Source organism: Pseudochaenichthys georgianus, chromosome 20 (assembly GCF_902827115.2).
Source record: "Pseudochaenichthys georgianus chromosome 20, fPseGeo1.2, whole genome shotgun sequence".
Classification (NCBI taxonomy): domain Eukaryota; kingdom Metazoa; phylum Chordata; class Actinopteri; order Perciformes; family Channichthyidae; genus Pseudochaenichthys; species Pseudochaenichthys georgianus.
In genome coordinates this window covers 4,108,242-4,133,645 of record NC_047522.1, presented here as the reverse complement: position 1 = coordinate 4,133,645, position 25,404 = coordinate 4,108,242, and the positions used below count along the sequence as shown (strand labels likewise).

At 42.8% G+C, this 25,404-nt stretch overlaps 1 protein-coding gene across 1 annotated transcript in view; it reads right to left on the bottom strand.

The window, feature by feature from the left end:
* ofcc1 (orofacial cleft 1 candidate 1) overlaps nt 1-25,404 on the bottom strand; it is a 71,324-nt gene that overhangs the window by 10,119 nt on the left and 35,801 nt on the right. Inside the window, exons 17-20 of the mRNA XM_034109155.1 lie at nt 19,503-19,754; nt 16,730-16,982; nt 16,072-16,235; nt 12,881-13,040 (exon numbers count right to left, since the gene is read on the bottom strand). Of these exons, the coding sequence (XP_033965046.1) occupies nt 12,881-13,040; nt 16,072-16,235; nt 16,730-16,982; nt 19,503-19,754 (829 nt within the window). The remainder of the gene's footprint in view (nt 1-12,880; nt 13,041-16,071; nt 16,236-16,729; nt 16,983-19,502; nt 19,755-25,404) is intronic.

The window sequence follows — 25,404 nt, the reverse complement described above, 5'->3', positions numbered from 1 at the left end:
GAGCCGGGCTGGCGACTGTCCAGGACCGGAGCCTGAGGCGTGGGCACGAACAGGCCTGTCGGTCCCCCTGATCCTTTAATGATTGATCCAAACTAGATAGCCATCATTACCATTCGTGCACTCTCTCTTCCCCAGGTCTCCCTGCCTCTGTCTAATTTTACCTTTCATTTGCATGTTCCCATGGACTAATTAAATCTTTCCTCTCTATTTCTCTCTCCCTACGTCTCTCTCTCTCTCCGTGTCCATTGGTATGAAAAATAATGCAGCACATTATTATGTATGAAATGTGAGGGAATAATGTATTCCAGTTGGTTGAAGTTCTGTAGACCCTGTACTGTATGTAATGAGCACAACAGAAGTCGACTTGCTGCACTGTGAACACCATACCTCCCTTTCCTCCCCTTTTAAAGACAAAAGCCTCCCTCCATACTCCAGCCACACACTTCACTTACCCACCATACATCCATAGGTGGGCTTTGGTTTTCTCCTGCCACTGCCGTGATCATTTTGGTTTGTAGTTCTGTCCCACTTGGCTTTAATTTACAGTGGGGAAATAATTAGAATCTCACTTTTACGAAGAGTGGAGTGAAAATGTAAACAATGCTTCCCTGCGGGCGGGTGCTTCATCACTTTGACAGGTGCATTTGAATTTGCCTGGGTGGCGGACAGGTTTGGTTATTTATGTGTCGCACATGGAAGCCCCGGCTGTGGCTGGGACTACGGCTGGGACCGAGACTGGGGAAGAGATTGGAACTCTGTGGAGAGTGGGAGATAAGTTGAGATTTGGGAGAACACTGAGGATGGTGCTGGTTCTGGACATGGTGCTGAGAACAGGGCTGTTGCTGGTCCTTGCACTCTGAAAGGTCATAGCGTATTAGGGTTAGATCCGGATGTGGATCCTGTGTGGATCTTTGGCGTGGGGATCTAGGTGCTTTACTTGGTGGTATATTTGGAAATATATTGAGCAACAGCTGTGTATGGACTTGACTTTATCTCAAATAAAGCTTCCTAGGGTTAGGGTTAGGAATTCAGGCTTGCCCCTGTAAGAAGAGACAGCCTGTTAAATCAAGACATGGCAATGGATGAGGCTTAATGGTCTCCATAAAGCCCTCAAATGGTGAATGACATAAGATTTTGAAAGGAAGTATCATTGTGTTGTATCAAATGAATGCTATAGCACTTTAAACTACCTTTGAAAGCACTTTGAATTGTCGCGTACAGAAACGTGCTATATAAATAAACTTGCCTTGCCTTACCTAAGGATGCTAAATTGTTTAACCAAATATGCCGTCAGAATATTATATCTTAATTGTTTGTCTTTTAGAAATGGCTTAAATGCTCATAAAACTTTATTAACCACTGCATGGAAGCTACGGTGTGTTCGAACAGACCAGGTCACTGTTTTCAATATCCTATATTTCTCTACCTCTTGTATTTATTTGTGTGTAACCATTTGACACGAGATGTTTCAGTAGATTTCAAACAAAAGGCAGTCACTACACGAACATGCAGCGGGCACACTAGATAGAGCATCAATGATTATTGCCAAGTGAGAGAAGAGGTAGACGTGGTTGCTTCTTTTGTCCACAGATCCACACACACACACACACACACACACACACACACACACACACACACACACACACACACACACACACACACACACACACACACACACACACACACACACACACACACACACACACACACACACACACACACACACACACACACACACACACACGCTCACAAACAGACAAAGCCTCACACAGTGCGAGGCAACGCATGCATGCATCTCCAGTGCCTGCGGGCGCTTGGGCTAGGCAGCAGGGAGAGGGGGGGGGGGGCAGGAGGGGAGATGGAGAGGAGGGGGGGGAGAGAAGTGTGCACTGTGCAGAGGCTCTCTAAGCTATAGAGGGTCAAACCCTCCACTCCACCCCCCCCCCCACCACCACCACCACCACCACCACTACCCTGTCTGTCTGTCAGAGCTGGCCCGGGCTCAAGGCCTCTTTGCTGAGCACTGGGTTCATGCAACACTGTATGTAGGCACACACACACACACACACACACACACACACACACACACACACACACACACACACACACACACACACACACACACACACACACACACACACACACACACACACAAGTGCCAACACATCCTTATGGACACACACACACACACACATTTGAAATAACAGTCACATATACTGCAGTACAGATGGACAAGCTTTGTACATCAGGGGTCATACTGCACAAATGCACATGCTCATTCACAGAGATATTCATGCATGCACATGTACACGTACACGTACACACACACACACACACACACACACACACACACACACACACACACACACACACACACACACACACACACACACACACACACACACACACACACACACACACACACACACACACACACCACACACACACACACACACACACACACACACACACACACACACACACACACACAACACACACACACACACACACACACACACACACACACACACACTGGCTCCACATACAAGGTCAAGACATCATTGCACATGGCTGGGAACAGACCGAACCACAGAGCAGAAAAGACCACCGACATACATGCATGGGTAAGCCAAGCAATGTCAGCCATTAGAATGGAAATAGATATGCTATTATTGTAAATTTGCCCAATATGTGGACGCTTCGCGGATATAATTGGAGCAGCTTGAAAATGGCATGGATGCACACTGTCTGCGTTGGGACTGATTTGGCTGAATCAAAGGTCTGTGTCTGGTTAAACGCACCACTGGACAAGACAGGCCACCCATTCATATTTGCATGCAGGGACACACATAATGAACACACGGGTACACACGCGGAGTGACAAAAAGGCTAGTACGCTACAGTGGCTCTCATACACCCTCCTCATTACAGTGGCTATAAAGCCGAGATCGCAGGCTATAAATATTCCAAGTGCAATACCGCACTCCATCCAACAGTAGCACAGACCAAATTGGACTTTGAGAAAAAAGATAAACAAGCAACAATGACTATATTTACATTCAGAAAAAAACTTTAAAAGAGATTATGCAGTGAGATAATATCTCTGAGTGCCTGCGATAATCCAGAAAATGAGATATGCATAATTCACTGTTACTAATCTCCTTTGCAGAAAATAAAGCCTACTCCCAGCCTACAGTAAACAACTCTGAGAGTCGCCCATCGTTCCCTTCCACACCATGTCTGACTCACTCCCCTCAGGAGATCACTTTTCCAGGTTTGTTTAGAGCGCATTGAAGTTCACCTGCAACTTTATTTGACAAAGGAAAATATGTGCGCTCAGGGATAATAAAGAAGGATGATTAAAACATTAAAGGTGATAAATTAATCACTCCACCTGCAGATATGTAACCTTCATCATGCACACATAAGCCAAAGTAAAAAATGCAAATTCACAACTTGTTTGTTTAATTTAAGATATAAGCAATATTAAAGGATTATATATGTAACACATGTGCATTCATGCCTCTAATATAAGTTATATTTGGCAAAAGTTTAATCATGCAAACAATCACACCGACAGTAAAGCTCTAGTATTCACGCCAAACAAATTCAGTGTTGACTTGCTCCCCACTGATAATCCTTGTAAACACATGTTCCTACTTAAAGTGTATGAAACACATATTTTAAGACGTTTGCTCAGAATCCCAGAAACTCAGGCTCCGTATTAAGATGCTCCAGACAGATGTCAAAGTTGAGTATTGCCATTGATATCCAAAATGTAACTTTGGAGAAGCTTCAACCTAATCAGGCCTCCCAGGCAGGAGGTGATAAGTATCCGAGCCAATAACCCGAAATGAGAGTTAGGGAATCAGCGGTAAGACGTATGCACGCACACACACACACACACACACACACACACACACACACACACACACACACACACACACACACACACACACACACACACACACACACACACACACACACACACACACCACACACACACACACACACACACACACACACACACACACACACACACACACACACACACACACACACACACACACACACACACACACACACACACACACACACACACACACACTCTTTAAGGTTATAAGTGAAACCCTTGTAAAAAAAAGAAAAGAAAAGAAGCCCCTCCAAATGTCTATCTCTCCTCGGGATGTCATGTGGGGCTGTTAAGACGCGACACCTGTCACGATCACCAGACCTTCCTCATCCCCTCCGGGCCGCAGGGAGCGGCCAAGGTCAAACTCTTTAAAGGAGAGGAAGGGAGAAAGGGGGAAAGAAGTGACTAACGACGGACAGTCACAAAGAATCAGATCTGTCAAGTTGGGCTGTAAAACCTCTGCGGAGTCAGAATCTGAATACTTTATTTAACTCGGAGGGAAATAGGATCTTGGGGCACTGGCAACATCTTAGAATAAACATTTATAAATATAAATGAAAATAGAGTAAAAGTGTCAATTCAAGTCCAAAAGCCACTTGGACACAGCTTCTTAAAGGGTGCACCTTTATAGATGAGTTTAAGTCAGCATTATATTCATCGTTGCCTCATAGAGTACGCAACGTTTTTCTGCATATAAGTCATGTGACATTTATTCTACGTTGGGTAAACCACATTAACAGTATGTCCACACGCAGAAAAACCTGGAGCTGTGCTCTTAATTTTGATTCCATGTGTCGGAGCCTCCTGCTAAATCTTATCACACTCTTCAACAGTCGAATGTGTTGCCTGATGTTTCACATTATGGAATGGCTAGGGAACAGGCCAGGGGCCTGTAGCATGGAGGAAGGAGGGGAGGTTGAGGATGAGGACAAGGAAGGAGGAACCAAAAAGCATCTCGAAGTGGTAAAAACCTGCCGTCAATTTAACTTTCTCCAGCTGGACATGTTTTGACAGCTGACAGGCTCATATTCTCATATACTCGCAAATCTCTTCCTCACTGACAGTCACATGAGGCAGGTGTCCGAAACATTCGATGAACACATTGTTTTGAATTGGCCTCCAAGAATCTTTGCTTGATCCTGTTCTGTGACACCGGGTCGAACATGCTGTAGGCGGCCCTTCCTTGTTTTGACTGGCTTTCTCCTCCTTTTTTTGACTCCCTCCCTCCTTTGCCTCTGAAAGAACAGCCTGCCCAGAACCAGGCTTTGGTAGATAATGACATCCTCTCCCTGGATTAATTGTGAGGGACACATTAAGCAATGGGGCTGACACTCCCTGTAATTAAACTGTTCACACCAACGAGTTCATACTGGAACACTTTCTGCTTTCTCCTTCGATGTGCTGCTAAAGCTGTTTAGAAATGGGATGAGACATTATAGGGCTGTGTTTGGGAGAAAAGGGAGTGCATGACCTTGTGAAATTGGTGGGATCCGCCTGTGTTCACACCGAATAACCATTTCTTGGTAATATAAAACCCGATCTCAAGATGATACTCGCACTTAATGAATCTTACGATGTGACACCATAGTGATAGCCCCTGTCCACTGAGCCAGCCAAGCTTTGTTTGTTAAACCACTGAAAAATGGTAATAACCAAGCGGCAACTACCAGGACTAACAATGTATCTAATGCGGAAGTACCAAAAACTGCAGTTCCTCGAACGGCCATTTCAGGCTGGTTTCAAAATCCAGTCAATCCCCATAAGTCCCCTTGTTAAAATGTCCAACTTTAGTGGTTTTAAATAAAAAATATATACAAGTTATGATAATAACTATCACTGCGTCCATCCCCTCACATGGCCAGGTCTCTGGGAAAGTGTGCATGGGTTTGGGTGTGCCTCTTGCTCCAAACAGCAGGTGATGAACAGAGGTCAAATAAGAGGCACGTGTATCAAAAAGAAAAATGCTGACTTGAACAAAGGAACAGACAAATGGTTAACAGCTCGCCACCCACAGCTCATTTAAGGTAGAGCTGGGTAAATGCCCTTAAAAGAACAGTTGTGCAGAAAGTAGTTATTCAAGCATTTGCGTCCTTAAAACCCTATATGTGTGAATTGGAGAGGAGATGAGATGTGTCTGATATTTATCTGCTTTTTTACCCTCCTTTTTTTTTGCACCACTGTGAACTGCCTTCACACATTACTGCCCAGCAAAGTCCGTGACCTTTTCAGGAACACAGGCATGTAGCTGTGCAGTCATATCTCATATTGAGCTCCCTAATGCTCCGACTGGATGCTGTGCTTGCTGCTACGTCGCTCGTGTCCTTGCCTGCCTGCTCGCTATCGCCTCGGGCCATCGGGGCCCACAGCGCTGTCCACAAAAAAAAGAAAAAAGAACCCATCCCCTGTAATTGAAGAAGCCACTTTAATGTGACATGCACATGCGGGCGTGGAAAGGTTTGCAAGTATACACACTTACAAATGACAGTATACTCACATGCATAGATGTACACATGAACGAATATACAATACATTGCTGTTTGGTAGACGTTATTGGGGGGGTTGGGCGAACTTCGGTGATCCCACTCCTACACACACTCGCGCACACACACCAACCATCGTCCAATAGTTGCCCTCTGACTCTAGACGACCCCTCCTGTGCTACTGAAGCACTTAGCTCCTCTCCTGGTGTTCCTGTGTTGCTGTTTTGGGTTCCTGTTCAGGAGCTGAGGGTCCTATTGTTGTGTGACAGCGGTTCCTGTGTATCCTGTCACAGTCCACTGCCCCCTCTGTCCGCCTTCCTCTTTAAATCGTCTTCTTCCTTCACCTACGTTTAGATGTTTGTCTCGGATGGCCTCATCCTCACTTTACTGTAGTATTTGCACGACGTGAAGTGCTACGTTTCATTGTCTTTTTTTACAGAGAGTAAAGATGCAATTACCCTCAAAAGTATTTCACCTGTGATACCATGGCTGCCCTGTATGGCACCTGACAAACAACCAGTAGTAGTTTGCAGTTCCTTTCTGCCACATATCAGATTTGTTGAAAAGTGAGTAAAGATGCCATGCTGACTCATTTACTCTGATACATGAAATGATTGTAAACTTAAACGGCACTTAGAGGGCAAAGACCTGCCAAAGCCAAGGCTGCATTCAAATGCCCCTGGGATAATCTTGTTTCCTGAGTTTGAACATTATTCTTTCGTCTAAGGTGTGTTCATGAGCTTTAAGGTGTCATGTGGAAACAACCTCCTTGGCGTAGGTAGTAATTATAGTGGTCTGGATAGGGTTATTTCGTTTAAAAACGAGAGGCATTACAGAATATTTCCGATTTAACTTTTCAACAATATTTAAACACCAAGTGTTATTTTTTTGTAATTGGTAGGAAACAAAATGGCGCTAGTATGGCTTTGATCAGGTGGTACCATCATGTCACTGCTTTACATTAAGATGGAGAACACATCCTACATGATTAACAGCTAGCCTCCCAGACTCAGGTTATCATTAGCACTCCAATCTGTGCTGTTTGACTCTCAACAGGTTTACTCCCCACCAACCACGCTGCTGTTGCAAAGCACCTTGGGTGTTCCCAAACTCGCCGCTGGTAACCCATTACCTAGACATACGGAGACAAACGGCACGAAGGTACGCAAATGTTGATGCAATCAGGTTGGGAAAACATCTCCAGGGCCACCACTCAAACCCCCTCTTTCCCTCCTTCCCCCGCTTCTTTTAATCTCTCCCTCTCTCCTTCAATTATCACAATGTCACTAGCACCACCACTGGGAAACTTCTGGTGAATTAACAGGAAAAGAGCTTTGCAGCCGGCGCTACACTCCGTCATTGTCATGGCGGTGGCTCTGACAAAACAGTTTGCGTACCTGCTTAAGTATTACAGAAATTAACACCTCCCTTCCAGGTACAGTAATCAACGGGGTGACGGGAGACAATTAATTAGGTCCATCTGCATCACTGCCTTTACATAATTAATGGGGCTCATTACTGAACTAGTATGATGTGGAGCTAGCTAGCACACACAAGCTTAGAGCATGATAGTACTTAACACGGTATTAAAGTGAAGACTTTTGTTTGTTTCATTTGGTACAAATGTTATTCTGATTGACTCATTTGCAGTGTGAACAGCAGTTAAATAAACAAATGGAAATGAATTATTTTGGCTGTATTCAAAGCTTTTGTTAGCCTCCATGCTAACCACCTTAACACAAAGACACAGTCACATTGGTTGTGATACAGAACAGCTGCCAAGTGACAACAACACTAAAGTAGGATATAAGAACATTCATTAATTATAAAGAAAACCTCCAAACATTTATTTAATTGAAGCACACTTTTAGGCCCCGACCACACGAGGACGAAAACGGTCGTTTGCGTTACTGTTTAGTGTCATATAGACAGTTCGGCTACACGAAGACGACCGAATACGGCACTAAACGACTGCGGAAACGATAACGGGTCCCAAGGTGGATAGAACGGCATACGCAACGCTCTGGGGGGTCCAACGGCTCCGTGTCTACGACCTATACGATAATTTTCGGATAATGATGAGGCAATAGCCCCGCCTCTCCCCACCTCTGCTGCTCACCCCCGCGTCAAAGTAAACTGCACACTGAATTCAGATTATTTATCTTTCTCTCGATATGGACATAAACGCGAGTGAAGTCTAATCTGACAGGACGGAGACACCTCTCAATCTACCTAAACTAGTTATAAATATGTTTATTTTTACTGTCGGCCGGGTCACTCATTACTGGATCAGCTGCTGCATGAGACAGACACTGACGCTGTCAGAAGAGAGGGATGAAAAAGAGAGGCTCTGTGTATTTTATTATTATATTATATAGAGTCGTTATTCATTTCTTTTAAAGCTCAATAAATAACAAAGAAGACCTTTGACCGGCACTTTTATCCGGAAGATTTTAACTTTAATACACGTTGACTGGCGAAAAACGCCCGATTCCCTCGGCTCCCACCGCGGAGAATAAACAGAAGGGCAACCATGACAACCATGCTTCTTCGCTGCTTTTGTGGAGGAAGTTACAGCGCCACGTACAGGCTCCTGCATATGTACTGCAGCTTCTCCAGCGGTTGGAGCTAAACGGAGCAGTCTCGTGTGGACAGACACTATCCGGTGAATATTGCGTGTGGACGGAAGCTTTTTTGCGATTGCGTTAATCCTATGAGTTTAGCCGTTTTCGTCCTGGTGTGGCCGGGGCCTTAAAGCAGTGGTTCCCAACCTGGGGGGCGCGTCCCCCTTGGGGGGGCGCCAAAGATCGCAGGGGGGCGCCAGGCCTCAGATGATTTGAGGCCAAATATCATCTTTAGACTATTTTTTTTTTAACACTTTTTTTTTTTACATATAATTGTAAGGCAATACATGATTGTCACTAAAAGCCTTGTCTCTACATTACAATAATTGATTAATTAATTTTAATAAAAATTCAAGTTAGTAGCTATTAAAGGCAGAAAAAGACAGAAATGTATAATTCTTTCTATAGAAATGTTTCTTCTGCCCTTAAAGTTTCCAAACCGGGCTTCTCTGGATAAGCGCATTTTTAAAGCATAGTCATTGTCCATGCCGTTTTCAGTTGGATCATTTGTCACAGTTGCTCCGATCAGATCCGTCTCCTCCATTTTGTAGATATTTACGACTTTTGAATCCACATAAACACATCGGCAAAATCCGGCTTACATGTGTTTTAAACAATTGAATCCCTTTGTGAATTGTTTCCACTTCCACGCCGTCCTTTAATTTCTTCATACAGCGGGAATCCAAATGAATTAATCCTGAGTCCAATAACCATCAAAGTCACTCCAATAGTGCTCCTTAATTACGCTTTCATCCTCCTTTAACAAAATACTTCACATTCATCCAGTTTGTGACAGTAGTTGTAGCATTTTTGAGACTTTTAAACTTTAATTACGGCTGTTGCCCCCCCCCCCCCGTGTGTGTGTGTGTGTGTGTGTGTGTGTGTGTGTGTGTGTGTGTGTGTGTGTGTGTGTGTGTGTGTGTGTGTGTGTGTGTGTGTGTGTGTGTGTGTGTGTGTGTGTGTGTGTGTGTGTGTGTGTGTGTGTGTGTGTGTGTGTGTGTGTGTGTGTGTGTGTGTGTGTGTGTGTGTGGGGGGGGCAACTTCCAACAGGAATCATTTGGGGGGGCTCTTGGGAAAAAAGGTTAGGAACCCCTGCCTTAAAGGACGCTGTAAATAGCAGTGTGAGGTAAGTCTTGAAGAATTTCAATCATGACAAATTGGTGGTTGAGCTAATCCCCCCCAACTCAGCTGTTATCCACAACACTTGAGGCATTTGATCTTTGATGGAAACTCATAATTGTTCCTTCCTTCCTGCCTACAAGTCAAATTAAAGAGTACACAGGTAGATGCATCTTTGACTCATTCACACTATTTGCTAAAGCTCCACTACTGACATCTTAACCTCAGTCATAGTTAAACCTCAGAGGAACTCAAATTATCATATGGCATGCAGGAATCTATAATATAAAGTTAATTGGCGAGAAAGTAAAAATTAGATTATGTTTAATGACCGCCTTGTGGAAATTACAAGTTTGATAATCATAGGCCATTTGCAGGTTATTGAATGTGGATCCTCTTTTTATTGTTTCAGTGCTGGAGGGAGATGCAGCGTCAGACAACATGTGCTGGCTTTAGAGTTACAGCATCCGGAAAACAGTTTTTAAACTTTGATTTGCTTCAACTAAATCCTGTATTGTTATCTTGCCAAGTGTAAAGTATTTTTACTATTAATGCCAACATATATAGCCTGTTGTCTTATCTTAGATGAGGTCTGCTCAACATAACACATGACACTCTTCCTGTCCCATTGCTGCGTACCTTACCCTTTACATACTAAATTAACCTTAAAAAACATTCACTTGTGTTAACTATAGTTGCCCTGTATTGCACCTGACAAACAACCAGTATCAAATTAGTCTAAAACATTGCTGCAGTTTCTTACTGCAACATGTCTGAATAGTTGAAAATGTTATATCCTTTTAAGAGCGTGCTGTTCAATAACTTTCTAAAATTGGCTCAATATCAGACGGCTGCTGTTCCTGTGAGCACCTTGTTTTCCTTCTCCTCATTCCTCCTCTCTCTCACTCAGCTAATGAAGGCCTCGTGGCCCACTGTTATTAAAATTACGCCCTTGCCTCTGATATTAATTGGTTCCGTAATAAGGAATGCGTCGGATTCATTATTTAATTGCAAGGGCATATTTGGAATACAGTTTCTGAAATGTATTTTTAATGAAAAACACTACATCCTGACCTAATCATATCAACCTTATTCTATCTAATTAAGGATGCAAAAAATCATTAGAGTTGCAAAATATTAGCTTCAGCTCTGTCGGGCTGCTCCTTTGCTTGCCTTCATGAATATATTTTTTTTCCTGTCTATGATAAATAGTTAATGAGGGAAAAATGACAAAAATTAGCATGAAGGCAAATTAGTCTAATAGGGATATGTCTTTGCTGAGTTTGGAAAGTGACCCTTTTCACAGGAGAAATTGTTCCAATAATTATGAAATAATGGCACGGCCCATCTTATTTTGATGAAAAATGGTCGGCTTGAATAATGGAAAAATCATAAAATGCAATAACCCTACATTTTCATCATGCTGGAGAATGTGTTAGCATTTTATCAGTTTAATAACGGCAAATTAAGGATAATATGAAGTATGCTGTAATTGTTGCTGTGGAGGAAGATATGCAGTAATGCAGGGATGATTTAGCCGAGCCACCACAGCAAGAGGCCATCAGCGGCTAAATGAAGCATTTTCTTAATCACAAACTTTAGGGGTGTAATTTCTTTCAAAGTCTCCAAAACATTGGGAGGTTCCATTTTCTCCCAATAAACAGGTCCATCACCATCCCATTAGCAGTGGTGTAGTCACCTCTCTGAGGCAGGGCTGCACTTCATTAAGGCTTAAAAACAGGTGGTAAAAGAATAGCAGATTAACTCTTTATTTATGTAGGTACAAATGAAGTAAATAATAGTCAACATGTTCTGTCTTATTCATCCCATTTTTCTCAGTGATTCTGAATTAGGAGAACAGGAAGTGAGAACAGGAAGTGAGGTCACTCGTGTCCGGTTATATTTTTGTAGACACCAACTGTTGAACGGCAGTCAATCATTCACCAGGGTTTGACTGAAGTTTCTGGTTCCATTTCACCCCTTCCCAGCCGTGTGAACTTGTGTGAGCAAAGAGCAGCGGAGTTAATGAACATGGAGAACACCGAGCGATGTGTGCCACTAACACATTCTGCAGGATAAATTAAAGGGTGGCTGCAGTTTGAACGCTGCGTTCCATTTTCCCTTATCTCAACAAGTCACATTTTCAATCACTATGCAAAGATTTTACATCGGGTGTAGGCTCGGCGCTAATACACTGCCCTTCCCTGTGTCATCTCCATCGACCTACCGGCTGTGAAACATCCGACAGCCTCTCGTGAGCAATAGTAATTTCATGGGGATATGCATTTATAGGAACTGGGATCCTGCATGTCCCTAGCAGTTGTCTGAAGAATGCCCAGTGTAACATATGTATCCCAGTATGTGTGTTGATTGAGCAGTCTTACTTTAATGAAATATCTTCGGAAATTGGTTTCCACAGACTAATCAGGCAGCCCGCTAGCCGAGTTTCTGTTTTGGTAATTATCTTGTACTAATTAGAATGAAGCTAAAGACCTCTGAGATGAATTCTCTGCTTTCTGAAATGTAACTAAAGAAAATGTAATGATACAAAATGAGCCTGTTCTATACATCTCCTCGGACGTAATATCTTGGTTAAAGTGACCAGATTGGATGCGGTATTGTCGTTGTGATTCCTTTCTTTACAGACCAATCCAGCAGATAACGATAGTGACCTTTTGTCTCTCCTTAAGAAAACATCCATTAGCCCAATTAATCACCAAGCGTTTGAGGAGACGACTGCTTACCTTGCGCCTCTCCCCGTTGAAGCCTCTCCATTGCTCCGCCTTCTTGACAATGTAGCTCAGTTCCTGATTGGACAGCTCCAGGTCTTGAGGCAGGAAGTAAGTTCCCTCCTTGGCTGTGAGGCGCTGAAAGACATCCAGCATGCGACCATCGTTGTGACATCTAGAAGGGGAGAAATAAGTGATGAGGGGGGGACGCAGTGACGCCATTCTGAATCACAGCCCTGTAAAGGTCACATGTGGGCAAATGCTAAAGCAAGGACACGCATGCATATTTGTTTTAATGGTTATAATCACAGCTAACTAGCTCTGTGGCTAGCTCCTAGCATCATGTATTTTTTTCATATTGGCTGGCTTATACTGTATGGTCAAATCACAGTGATCCCAACTGGCTAGAAGAACTTCTATTGATTAGACACTACAAAAGTCTAATACATCGATACAAACACAATGAGAGAGCAAAAGGAATCAAACAAATTGACCTGTGAGTAGGAAGCACTTTGTAAAGACAAGCTGCAGCGCTGGCTGTGTGTCTACGCGGCGGTACATCTGTTACTGTGTGGGAGTCAGATCCTGGGATAGTCTTCAGTGTTATTGCCGGGCTTCAAAGATGGCAGATGCAATGGACGTGCTGGTTGCAGATGTGTCTGGAGAGACCGGCCTGAGTCACAAGAAAACGTTCGGCGCAGCAGAAGGCGTATTGATTCATACCTCCCGATGAGCGCACACCACCAAAATGTTGCTTTTCTTTTACCACACAAGGGTGCACGCAGCCAACCCCTAAAAAGAATCACCATGTCTGTAAACAAATGCCTTGGCTGACCATCAAAACCAGCAGACCTTTCGCCCTTCCATAGAGAATCTATCCTGTCAGAGGGTAATCAACTCTCAAATAAAACCAACATCAAGGAGACGGGGATTTATACGAGAAGCTGGTGTGGAGCTTTGAACTCAGCATCATTCCCCATCGCTCTTGGGAGAAGGATGTTTGTAGAATGTTGACCTCAGACACAGGAATAGCACGCATTCATTTTGATCCTACACTTGAATTGCGCTTCTCATTCATTTATGCGCTCGCTGTCTTGGAGGAAATCAGCATCTTTGCATCTTTGGACTTCAAAACTGGCTGATTTCCTTGGTGTTGGGAGTGCTCTGAATTTCAGTATATGTAACTTATATACAGTAGGGGGTCCGACCTTGATGATAAGGCTTTCCTTTAGTGGAGGGGTCCCCTTAAGGACATGTTAACTTATGGAATACATTTGAACAGAATATTCGACATTAGCAGGGTGGATAGAAATGGAAGGTCTTTTTTGTGTGGGAAAAGCTTTACAACTTAATTATGTATGCAGTGTTTTCTATCTTTGACTATGATATTTACATTTTATTGGCAAACAATTAAAAGCATTGCCCTACCTCCCAATCCCATGCCAATGCTCATGCATTTACTATAAATATCAGCTGTTAATCTTTAAGAAGAGGTCCAGATGTAAACTGTACATGCACACTTGAGAAGGACATCACTTGTGTAAGAAAATGCAAATTAAGTGTCTTTTTAGTTTTTGAACCTTGTAATCATTTGCATGTATTTGCACCACAACCACTGTGACATCACTTTTTTGTATCTATGAAGTTTCAAACAGTATGGAGATGTAAAGCACATCACTGATGTGTATATTTGCAGCCAGTGAATAAAGGCTGCCTAAAATGTAATTAAAAAAGGATAACAGTCCATTCTATCTATACATATAGCCAGAGGCGTTTTTTTAGAAATAGGTCACGCTCTGTGTCAGAGCCCCCTTCCTTGCAGCCAATAGGAAACTGTAACCCATAAAATTATCAGCCTTGCTTCAGCCTCGTGGCCTACATTCAATACAAACCAGCGTGGAGGTTGAGTGGCAGAAGTCATTATTCCCCGCTGCTGTTTTAATATTGTCCATTTAGCCGGAGCCCGATAAGCGTCCCGCTTACTGAAATTAGATGGTACCCTCTCCTCGGCCGCCAATCTCAAACTGATTAATTCAATAAGGGTTTTCTTACATTTTGAGCCGTTAATGGAATTTGGTCCTTTATGGGGGTGGGAGAACACACCTTGGAAGAATACTGAGTTACATTATTCAGTAATTTATCACCCGCCCTTCTACTTTTTTTACTACCATGCTGAAAATAATGATGTCCTTCTATTATTTAAAAAGTGCAATAGTCATCTTTTAAGCCGGGAATTTGGAATTAGTAGTTCTGCGGTGCATGTTTACGTCCACCCTCCCATTGCAATGCAGTGCCAAGCTCCTGTCATTTTCTGAAACGGAGACAGAAGATAATGTTTGACTCAACACTGACTAAGAACTCTAGTCACAGAAGCTCCATGAAGGCTTGGTAGAAAAGAGTCTGAGGTGCTAAAACATATCACAAACCTAGCAAGTAAATGCTTCAGCATGGGCGACCTCAAACTTCAAGACATGAGGTGAAGACACGGTGAGATACAGTGTGTGTGTTCCCCACCATGGAGATGTCCATTTAAATATGTATGAGACCTGCAGTGATACCAACCATGGAAAACATTCCGTCTAATCAGATAGTGTAAGGGGGCTATGCGTTCACGCTATATCAAAACACATCACACTTTTGGATTAAGAACGCTTTAACATTTTCCGACCAATTGCAGAGTATGGTGTTTTCGTAACTGTGTTGTGTATTTCTGCTTATGTGTGTGTAGATGTGTGAGGTTGATGCATAACTGCACGAGTAATTCTTTGCGACTAAAACATCTAAATGGATTAGATCAACTTTTTTTTTCATTTTCCAACTTTTTTTTGGTGCTTTTCTGTGAATAGAGGAAACAAATGGTGGACGGTGGAGATGGCACGAGGCTGCGGGGTGGACGGTTCAAAGTTGTTTCTGAACGGGTGTTTGAGAGTAGAAGGCCACAGAAAGGGTCTTCCTCGTCATTGGAAGACTTTCCATTTGGGCTCTGTCAATACAGGATCAAGTCTGATATCATAAAATCCATATAATATCAAGATAAATAAACATATTGTTATTGTATTGTTGATGTAGTGAAGATTTCTGCTATTGAAACATATTTCTCTACGTTTTAATCGTGTTGGAGGTCATGGATCCAACATGCCGTTTATTCACACGTTTTACCAAATGATCGGATTTGTTTTCCGTCCCCGCCTTCCTGCACGTCTGACCTGAGCATGTTGATGAAGAGGATGGTGACGGACAGCAGGAAGATGACTGCATAGAGGAAAAGAGTGATGATCACTCCCGCTGCACCTGATTGGTCAACTCTGAAGAAGTGCCAGTAAAGCTTGGCTGCGTCTCCCACCGGTGTGTCTGGGCTGTAGGCGAGACGCTGAGGAGACAGGGAATGAAAGAAAAGAAGGAACAAAACAGACATATATGGATAACTGTTATACAACCGGACATTTGCAATATGGTAAAGCTCTTGCCCGGGACTAAGATGCATCAGAAAGATCACATGATGGCTCAAGGACCGAACACTGGTCAGCTGGTGCTCCTCTCCCTCTACGTAGAATACAATCCCAAATGCAACAAAATGTATTCCTTAGCAATAAGTACCAAAAAGAAGGAGTTATTATAAGACACCATTCCAATGCCATTTCATTACCCTCATGTCAACAGTCCAAATCAATCAGCATCTTCGTCTCCTTAACTGTCAGAATGAAATCAACCGCTAAAAAAAGACACCCATCCAACCTTGCACATTTTCATTCTCACCCAACGCCCTCCCCCTCTTTGTTTTTGTTATCTAAAGTCACTTTGCCAAGATAAAGTGAACTCCTATTTAAAGTGCACAAGTGTCCAAGTTATTTTTAAGTGACTTACCCCGAGGACGGCGTCCACCGCAAAGACGGCCAGGGGGTCGAGGACTGTCCACACTCCCTGAGCCATGATAAACTTTGACGTGAAGGAAGGGAGTGAGCCAAATATCTGTTGACAGCCACATCTGATCAGAACCAGCAGGAACGTTGCTGCGTTCAAGGTCAGGGGACCCACCACCACCATCGCCAGCTCCTCCCGGGTGTGCAGCAGAGAACTCTGGTACACCAGGTCCACCGTGTGTGCGTGGAACTGGAATCTGGAGGGAGAGGAAACGGAGGCGGGTGACGTGTGAAATGGGTGCATGTGTCAATATGCATGTGGTAGATTTGTGATGCTTTCTAGAGGCAATTCACAAACTATTGCTAGTGGTTGATTCAATCATATTCAATTAGTTTGACGACAATTAAGGTTGTATTCGGCTGATTGCTAGTACACGCTGCCCTTACTGGTCAAATGTGATGTGTTTATAAGATAATCTGTGTATTTATATCAAATTAAACTAAAATATGTTAAAATAAACGGACAGACGCTACAATAATATTAACACCTGAGAGCTTTTGTTATCCAGACTCCCCATTTACCGCAAGCCTCATGAGCTCCTTAATCTTCCCATCAGTCTGGAGGAGGTAGAGCCAGTGGTGGGGAGGAGAAGTCCAGTTTGTGCTCATTAATTTCCATCTGATTTGCTCCAAGAGTCAAGCGTCTCTCAGATTCTGTCCATTAATCTGACAGTGGAGGTCCATTGGTGTTTCATCTGAAGCAGATCTACTTACAAACATATTTAACCCTATAAAACACCTCACTGAATGACCGGTGCAGACTCCTGCAGAGTTGTTTTCACTCTGCAGGTTTCTATTTTTCCAGATAAATTGCATTGCTAAATCTAATTTCAAGACTGACAGGGGAATATTTCATTTATAGAGAATCGTGATTTAATACAATGAAAGTTTCCAGTTCAATAACTTGTAACAGCATTTTGACATTGGCAGCATCATCCCATCTCAAATACTGACGGTCATCATTCCATATTAAATCACATTTTGTATCTCTTAAATGTGATGTGTGAAATTTCAAAACTGCAGGTGGTACTTGGCTCTGTAATGGATTGAGCATGTGACCTGCTATTCCCTGGCCATGTGGATCTCGATTAGTGGTACGATCTCATTTAATTATAAAGATATAGCAAAATATTCAATAAAAGAAAAAAGCTAGAATTACTTTTTATTTACAAGAGGAAAATAAAATAAAATGAGCACATATGACATTACATTGTAACATATAAATCAAATACCCAACATGACAAAATCATATTTGCAATAAATAAAGCTAAAAATACACTGCTTACAGATTGATGCATAAATAGTCTATTAATTAATTTAAATATACCACTTACATGGGCATTTGTGCATGAGTACTTTTACGTCCGCTTTTGAGCACATGTACTGTAGTAATTTTAGACGGTTGCATTATTGTGTTAGTATATGAAAGTGCAACACAAAAGAAAGGAGTTCTCTGGTGAATGAAGGAACATTGGGGCCAGAGACTCTGTGGCCCCGGGGCACACTTTGCTGTCCACTGATGTCCAAGGATGGATTATGGGAAAGCAGGAGAGAGAGAGAGAGAGAGAGAGAGAGAGAGAAACAGAGAGAGAGAGAGAAACAGAGAGGGGGAGGCCTGTCACACACACCCCCCCCCCCCTCTGATCCTGTCACTTGGCCTCTCTCTCTGGGCACCACCAGCTCCGGCCATGGCATGGAGAGAAATGCTCCGAGGGAAAGCAGCAGATTTCGACATGTGGAAGTTGTCATCCGACGTTGACCCCCTCTGTTTTCGCAATTTTGTTTTTTCACCTCCCATACAGTACACCCCCTCAGTCCATTTTGTTTGTAACATTCCGCCGCATTTTTTCTTCTGTCAGCCATCACTTTCCATGATTTAATGCGCGATGTTGTTTGGACCGCCATGTTATTGCAATAAAAAGCTGCCTGTATGCATGTTTGCAGCCAGCCTGTTTTATTGTGATGAATTAAATCAGCACCACATGCTATTGAGATGTGATTTAACAGTTCTGTGGTGTCTCATTGCTGTTCATTATCAATGCCGTGTAACAAATAATACAAATAAATTCCTTCCAAATAATGTAGCCTTTTGGGACTTGAAGCTGTGCGGTGAAATCAGCAAACTCCCCCAGCAATGGTTTGTTAATATTGAGAGAGTCTTGTTAAAATGTTAATGGGGGGATTCCAAACAGATGATTTGGGGCGGATCCATTGTGTGCGTGTGTGTGTGTGTGCTTGTTTGCCAACACACACACACACACACACACACACACACACACACACACACACACACACACACACACACACACACACACACACACACACACACACACACACACACACACACACACACACACACACACACACACACACACACACACACACACACACACACACACACACACACAATGCACATCCTCTTTCTCTCATTTGCTCCTTAACCTTGCCACATCTCATTTTACCACCATGTTTTGCATGTGTGTGCTACGAGCTTGCACGAACTTGTGTGTGTATCTGGAATTTGCATATGTGCCTCTATGCATGTATCTGCCCCCTGTGTAAAAGATTGATGTCAGCAGTGATGTTTGTGCTTAAAAAGTATGTAGTTGTGCTCTATGTATCTCTATCCATAGGCTCCACTACGCCCATTTGTGTCTGTGTGTGTGTGTTTGAGAGTGTGTGTGTGTGCAGGGTGATATCAAAGGAAGCAAACTCACTTGTTGACAGGAACTGCTATGGCCTGAAGGTAGAGCCACTGGCTGCAGTAATGCAGGTAGAGCCTCACAAACCACATCAAAGCCAGCAGCAGCATAATTAGGCCGAGCTGCCGAACGGAGCCACGCCAGCTACTATGCGGCTGTTGTTGCCCCGGCAACGGCAGGCCCAGCTCGGACGGCAGCATGCGCAGGGCCAGGCAGGCTCGCTCGGACAGGCGTGAGGGGCGGGAGGCAGCTCCAGGCAGCGCTGATCTGTTTTTAGACAGAGGAGAACCGACATTTCTCATAATAATATGTATTCAAATACTTTGACAACATGGTATCTACGTAACAGTTCCCGTACACATGTGGCAGTGTCGTTAAAGATTATATTTGAAACAGGGTACATGCTATTTAAAATAAGGTGGGCTACAACACTTGATGTTCATGTATCTACGTTTTAATTCCCAGTGCAATCACTTCCTTTCCCATGCATTACACAGAGAGTAGTATTCAAATGCATTGTCTTTACCCTCATCAGATGCATACAATGAATAATAGGTAGGGAAATGTAGTATTCAAATTGACACACATCCACACAAACAGATAGGAATCCCTTCCAGCAATGCGCAGCTTCCCTCAGCACCTCTGCCTCCTCTGTGCCGCCCTTTGTCAGGCCTGCTCAGCTATTCCCTTTCATATACAGGGCACAGATGGAACAGTGGAGATGAGTGGAAAAGAAAGCTACAATGGGCTTCTAACAGGCCCGCCTTAAAAATGTCATACATAGCAGTGTGTGTGTGTGTGTGTGTGTGTGTAGTAAATTAGTGTTCATTGTAAGGATGTGCATACAAATCAATCGACTATAGTTCGAACATGTCAACACAGACACGGATGACCCCAATCGTCTGCTGACAGTAATTAGGCGCAGGCTAACGTAGGTGTGTACATTAGCGCTCAGTTAGCATCACAGAGTGTGACTTTAGGCCGTAGCCTGTGGACATCCCTGCGCCTCACCACTGTGTCCCAGAGCACAGTTGGAATTCACTTTGTAGTGTGTATCTAGGGAAATTGATACACTGCCTTAAGACGAAAAAACAAGAAAAAAGGAGAATCAATTGTATTGCCCCCCCCCCCCCTTCTCTCCTTACCAAATAATTAGGCTAGACTTGCATCAAAATGCAGCATTGTGTTTTCTCCTCTTGCATTGCTGCTGGATTTTGAACAGCTGCGTTTAAAACAAAAGGGATCATCTTCCCTGTTCCTTTGAGGTGGGTACACGCACACTCTGAAGTGTTTATCAAGTTACTGAGAGGATGCACACGGGTGTAGTGTACGGTACTCTCCGGAGAACTCATTCAGAAAACGCTCAGTCAACAGTTTGGGGTGATAAATATTCATAGCTCAGCTGAAATAAAATCGAGCAGAGAGGATAAACATCTGGCATAAAAGTCAGATACCGGTCAGTTCAATGGTTGACATTTTACATTATAGTACAATTCTAAATGAACAATGCATATAAATACTCTATATAGCTTGTGTGAGGTCAGTTAGATGCTATAGAAGATAATGTATGCAGGGGGGGTGTACATTGCATCTGATTTCATTACATGTAAATTAAATCCTCTGAAGGCATTGTTTACTGTTTTTACCGCACTATTAATGTTGCATGAGGACAGTATGTGGTAAAGGAACAGACTGCTCTTTATTATGGGATGACACTGCCTCCATATTAATGAATAGCACTGGCAATAAAGATAACTCTTCATTACGTAACCACTCTGGATATTTACGTAGTGAATACAAGAAGCCATAAAGGATACTTTAGATATACAGCAGATCTTGCAAATGAAATACATGGGATTTTAGATCTGATCTCGCATAATACAGCAAACACAAAAACCAAGAACACTCGTCTCATGTCCTATTTCCTGTTATATTTTGTAAAGAAACTCTCCTTTTGTCTTGTCTTAATATCACTTCCTGTCTTTGTGTTTTCCTGCCCTTTTGTGATTGTTTGCCCTGCCCTGATTCTCTCCACCTTCCGCCCTTGTGATTAGTTTCTGTGTGTTTATGCCAGTGTTCTTTGTGAGTCCCTTGTCAATATTCCCCTGCTATGGTGCTGCTCGCTTACCGTAGTTTCATTAGCATTCATACCCAGGTTTTATTCACTATTAGTTTATTTGTGAATCTGTTTTTTTGTACTGCGTTAGCCTTCCTTGCCCCACTTCTGACACTGACAACGTGCTATTCCAGTGTCCTGATTTTGAACTGTAATGCAAACCAAAAGATCATAATGTACAAGAAATTGCATGTCTCTGCTTCTCTTTTGTGATTTTAATCCAAGCTTTTCACCACTTGCTTCACTGTGTGGTATGAATCTGCTTTCCGCATGTTCGCAAAAAGTGGAATTACAGAGTAGACAAAAAAGCAGCGAGTCACAGACACAGGCAAGATGCTAGCCTGTCAAGTGGCATTAAACGGAAACAGCAAACACAACCTGACGCACATCTTTCATATAATGAAGATATTGATGATGCATGAAAGAGGAATATTTTTAGCCGTCTTCATGTGGCGGCCTCTTCCAAAGGAAACTGGTAACATGATGTGAAATCTGTTATCACCACTGAATTGATTTCATTATGGCACCTCCAATTACAAAAGTACAATGTAGGAAAAAGAGGGGACGGCAGGGGGTGGAGGTGTGGGCTTCTTTATCTTGCAGGATATTTCACAGCTTGTCCCCTGAACGACTGATAGTATGTGGCGTAACGGCCCACAGATGAAACGAACCATTTCAACAGGCATGCTTTGGCACATAATACTATATTTTTGTATTGTATGATTGTGTGAAATCTGGGCCAGGAGCTGTTCCCTCATTATCTCAGTTTTGATATGTTTGTTGTTAATTTCCACGTCATCAAAGCACGTCGCGAGAGGACTCATCCCTCATAAACCTTTCTACAGAGTGGCAAAGCCTGTAAATCAGATTGAACTAGCGTATATGTGCCAACTATTGGAGCAAGAAGCATGTCCTGGACTGGTTTTCCCAGGCTGTGTCCCTTAATGTTGTGCGGCGTGACGTAACGGGACCTGTGCTCTTAAAAATAGCACAGAGTGAATATCAAGTACAGACGAGTATTAAACCTCAAACACGGCATGGGTAATGAGAGATGGAGGGGGCGGGGGGGAGGAGAGGAGTACAGTGGGGTGTTTTTAAATAGCAGATTTATGGCGAGGTGGCTCCGGGGCCGAGGAGACTGAAGGTAACAATCCCTCTGCAGGGCCCTGATGGCTTAAACCCTCCAGTCTGAGGCCACTTAAAATATTGGACTTATCCCGTTTACAGTATTTTGAGGATTAAGTTATTTTCTGTCACTTTCTTATTTGGGCCACCGGCATTGTTTATAAATGCACACGTCTTTCCCCACATAGTCGGAGGATGTCTTGCTGTTGGGGAAAAGATACAGTGTGGAAATAGACTTAAAAGATTGACGGATAACGTGATTGTTTTCTTAGTGGCCCAGATGCACGAGTGTTGTGGTGATTATGGAAGTGAGATTAGCTTAGGTGTCAAGAGATAGGACTGAAGATGCTTCTTCTTTGTTTACATTTCATTTTTGAAGAATGCTGATAATGCTTTTGTTTTGGATAGTATAGCCACCTGTTCTGAACTGGCTAACTCCTGAGGTGCACATATGCTACATTTGAGCTATATACTGTATTGTATTTTAACATTATTTTAGATGGTGTATTCACTTTTAGTCTTTGAATGTCGTTTAAAAATAAATATTATCTTAGCAGACCATATCTGATAATAATATTGAGTACTTAGCAAGCTGTTTGTTTTAAAGGCCTTAAAGGGGGCCCTATTCTGCTCATTTGCAGGTTCATATTAGTATGTAGCGCCTCTACTGTGACATGTTTACACTACTTAGCGCTAGCCAATAGAAGTGCAAGTGTTACCTATGTCACTATGGAAGTACAAAGGACTACAATCGAGGCATTTCAGGGTGACAGAAAGTCCCTCTCGAGAGATGTTAGCCTTTGCAGACCATTTACATGCACAGAAACCTATAACACACACTACAGGAAAGAGAAAACCCAAAAAGCATGATAGGGCCTCTTAATATAAAAAGAAAATACGCCATCGACGAGCTAAATGCCATATCAGCTAGCCAGAAAACTCGGATATCATTTAATATTTGCACCAATAACCTACAGTATAGGTCAACCCACAGAAAGTAAGTTAGCTAGGGAAGCACTTTATTAACTATGTTGCATAAACATACCCAATAAAGTTACTCTCTGTATGCCAATCCAAGTTACATCGTGTACAGATGCTGCAGTCAGGCCTAACTGCCTATTCATTGCATTTATGCAGAAGCAAACAAGTTTGCGTAACAATTGGCATGGCAGAGCTTTGCACAGGTGGGGAAAATATAATACAGGAAGCTATGAAACATCACAAATAAAACTGCTCCCACAAGATGCATTAAATGATAATCATTGGTTACCAAGCTGGTATCATTTTCCAAATCACCTCGATTGCGTGTGTGCATAAAAACAAGTTGAACAGAGCAGCAGTATATGCCCGCAAGGCTTCTGGATAATTGAGTCATTTTTATATCATCTTGTGAGAAGTTTTATTTATACTGGAAAGAATGTTTACGAAAAAAAGCTTCCGATTCAACTTTCTGGAGCTCCTTCTCTTTCTCTTGTAATGATATTTGTTCCAAGAACAATTACCATTTGGGTCTTTTTACAGAGACCCTGGCAAAGGGAGAACACACATAAATGAGTTGCATTGACAAAATAGGAGCATAGTGGCAGGTATTTGGGGAGTAGTTAAAGAGAATTATGTAATAGTGACTCAGCTGCAGTACTGGAGTCCATCATCATGTAATTAAAACAGAACGATGCACCTACAAATGATCAGAATTATTTGCAGCTGAGTGGAGGGGAGCACAATCAGAAGCAGGAACACATTAATGTTCCACTTAATTAGGAATCCATGTTTGACTAATAGTTGGCTGCTCGTTTTTACAATGCAGGGGGGGGGGGCAGGCAATGGAAAAGGCCACGTGTGCTGTTGATCAGCAAGCAATGGATTCGATGCAATGCTGGCACTGAATGGCAAGCTTGTATAAATGTTGCACTGATGATTGTATCATATTTAATGTGAAACAGTGTTGACTGGGAATAAACCCATGGTGGGAATTAAGGGAAGGATGTTGGGTATTTCATGTAAACTTCCACTTGGAGTTCTGACAATTACTACTCATTAGTTTCAAATAGAGAAGTGTATGCAATTGATTACAAATCCATTACAAACTGATGCATTGTGCTAATTTTCAGGTTGGCACTAGACTATTGTTTAGATTGGTTGGCAATACGAATATGGCGCACCTTGATACTCAGATAGGGGGCGGTACTTTCTAATGAGCTGCAGGTGACATAACAAACCTGAGTGGTTTGTTGAATCGCATGTTTTCTGACAGAAAAGCCAATAAAAAACCCTGTGTTGCCTTTTACGCAGAATGGGATGGTCACACTGTAGCCAAACAACTTGTCTCCAGTCCAATGCACTAATATTCCCTGTTTAATGGCAAACCTCTAAACTTTAGCTACCAGCAATAATACCCTCCAAGAACAGAAATTGGATGATCCCGCTCCATGACTCCGGCACTGGCCAAACAAATCCCTCCTATAAAAATGTGTTTTGGCCTCCCCACACACCTTGGATCGGTTTAGATGTATACATGAGGTAGCCCGTTCACTGCCATGCAACATGTGGCGTTTTTATGGAGCGCCCGACTTAGCACGAGAGGGGATTAAAACATGGAAATGGCAGGTCCCTCGGTGCGCCATAAACTAGGGTGGAAACATTTGAAATGCAGATGCACCTGGGATCAACACACAC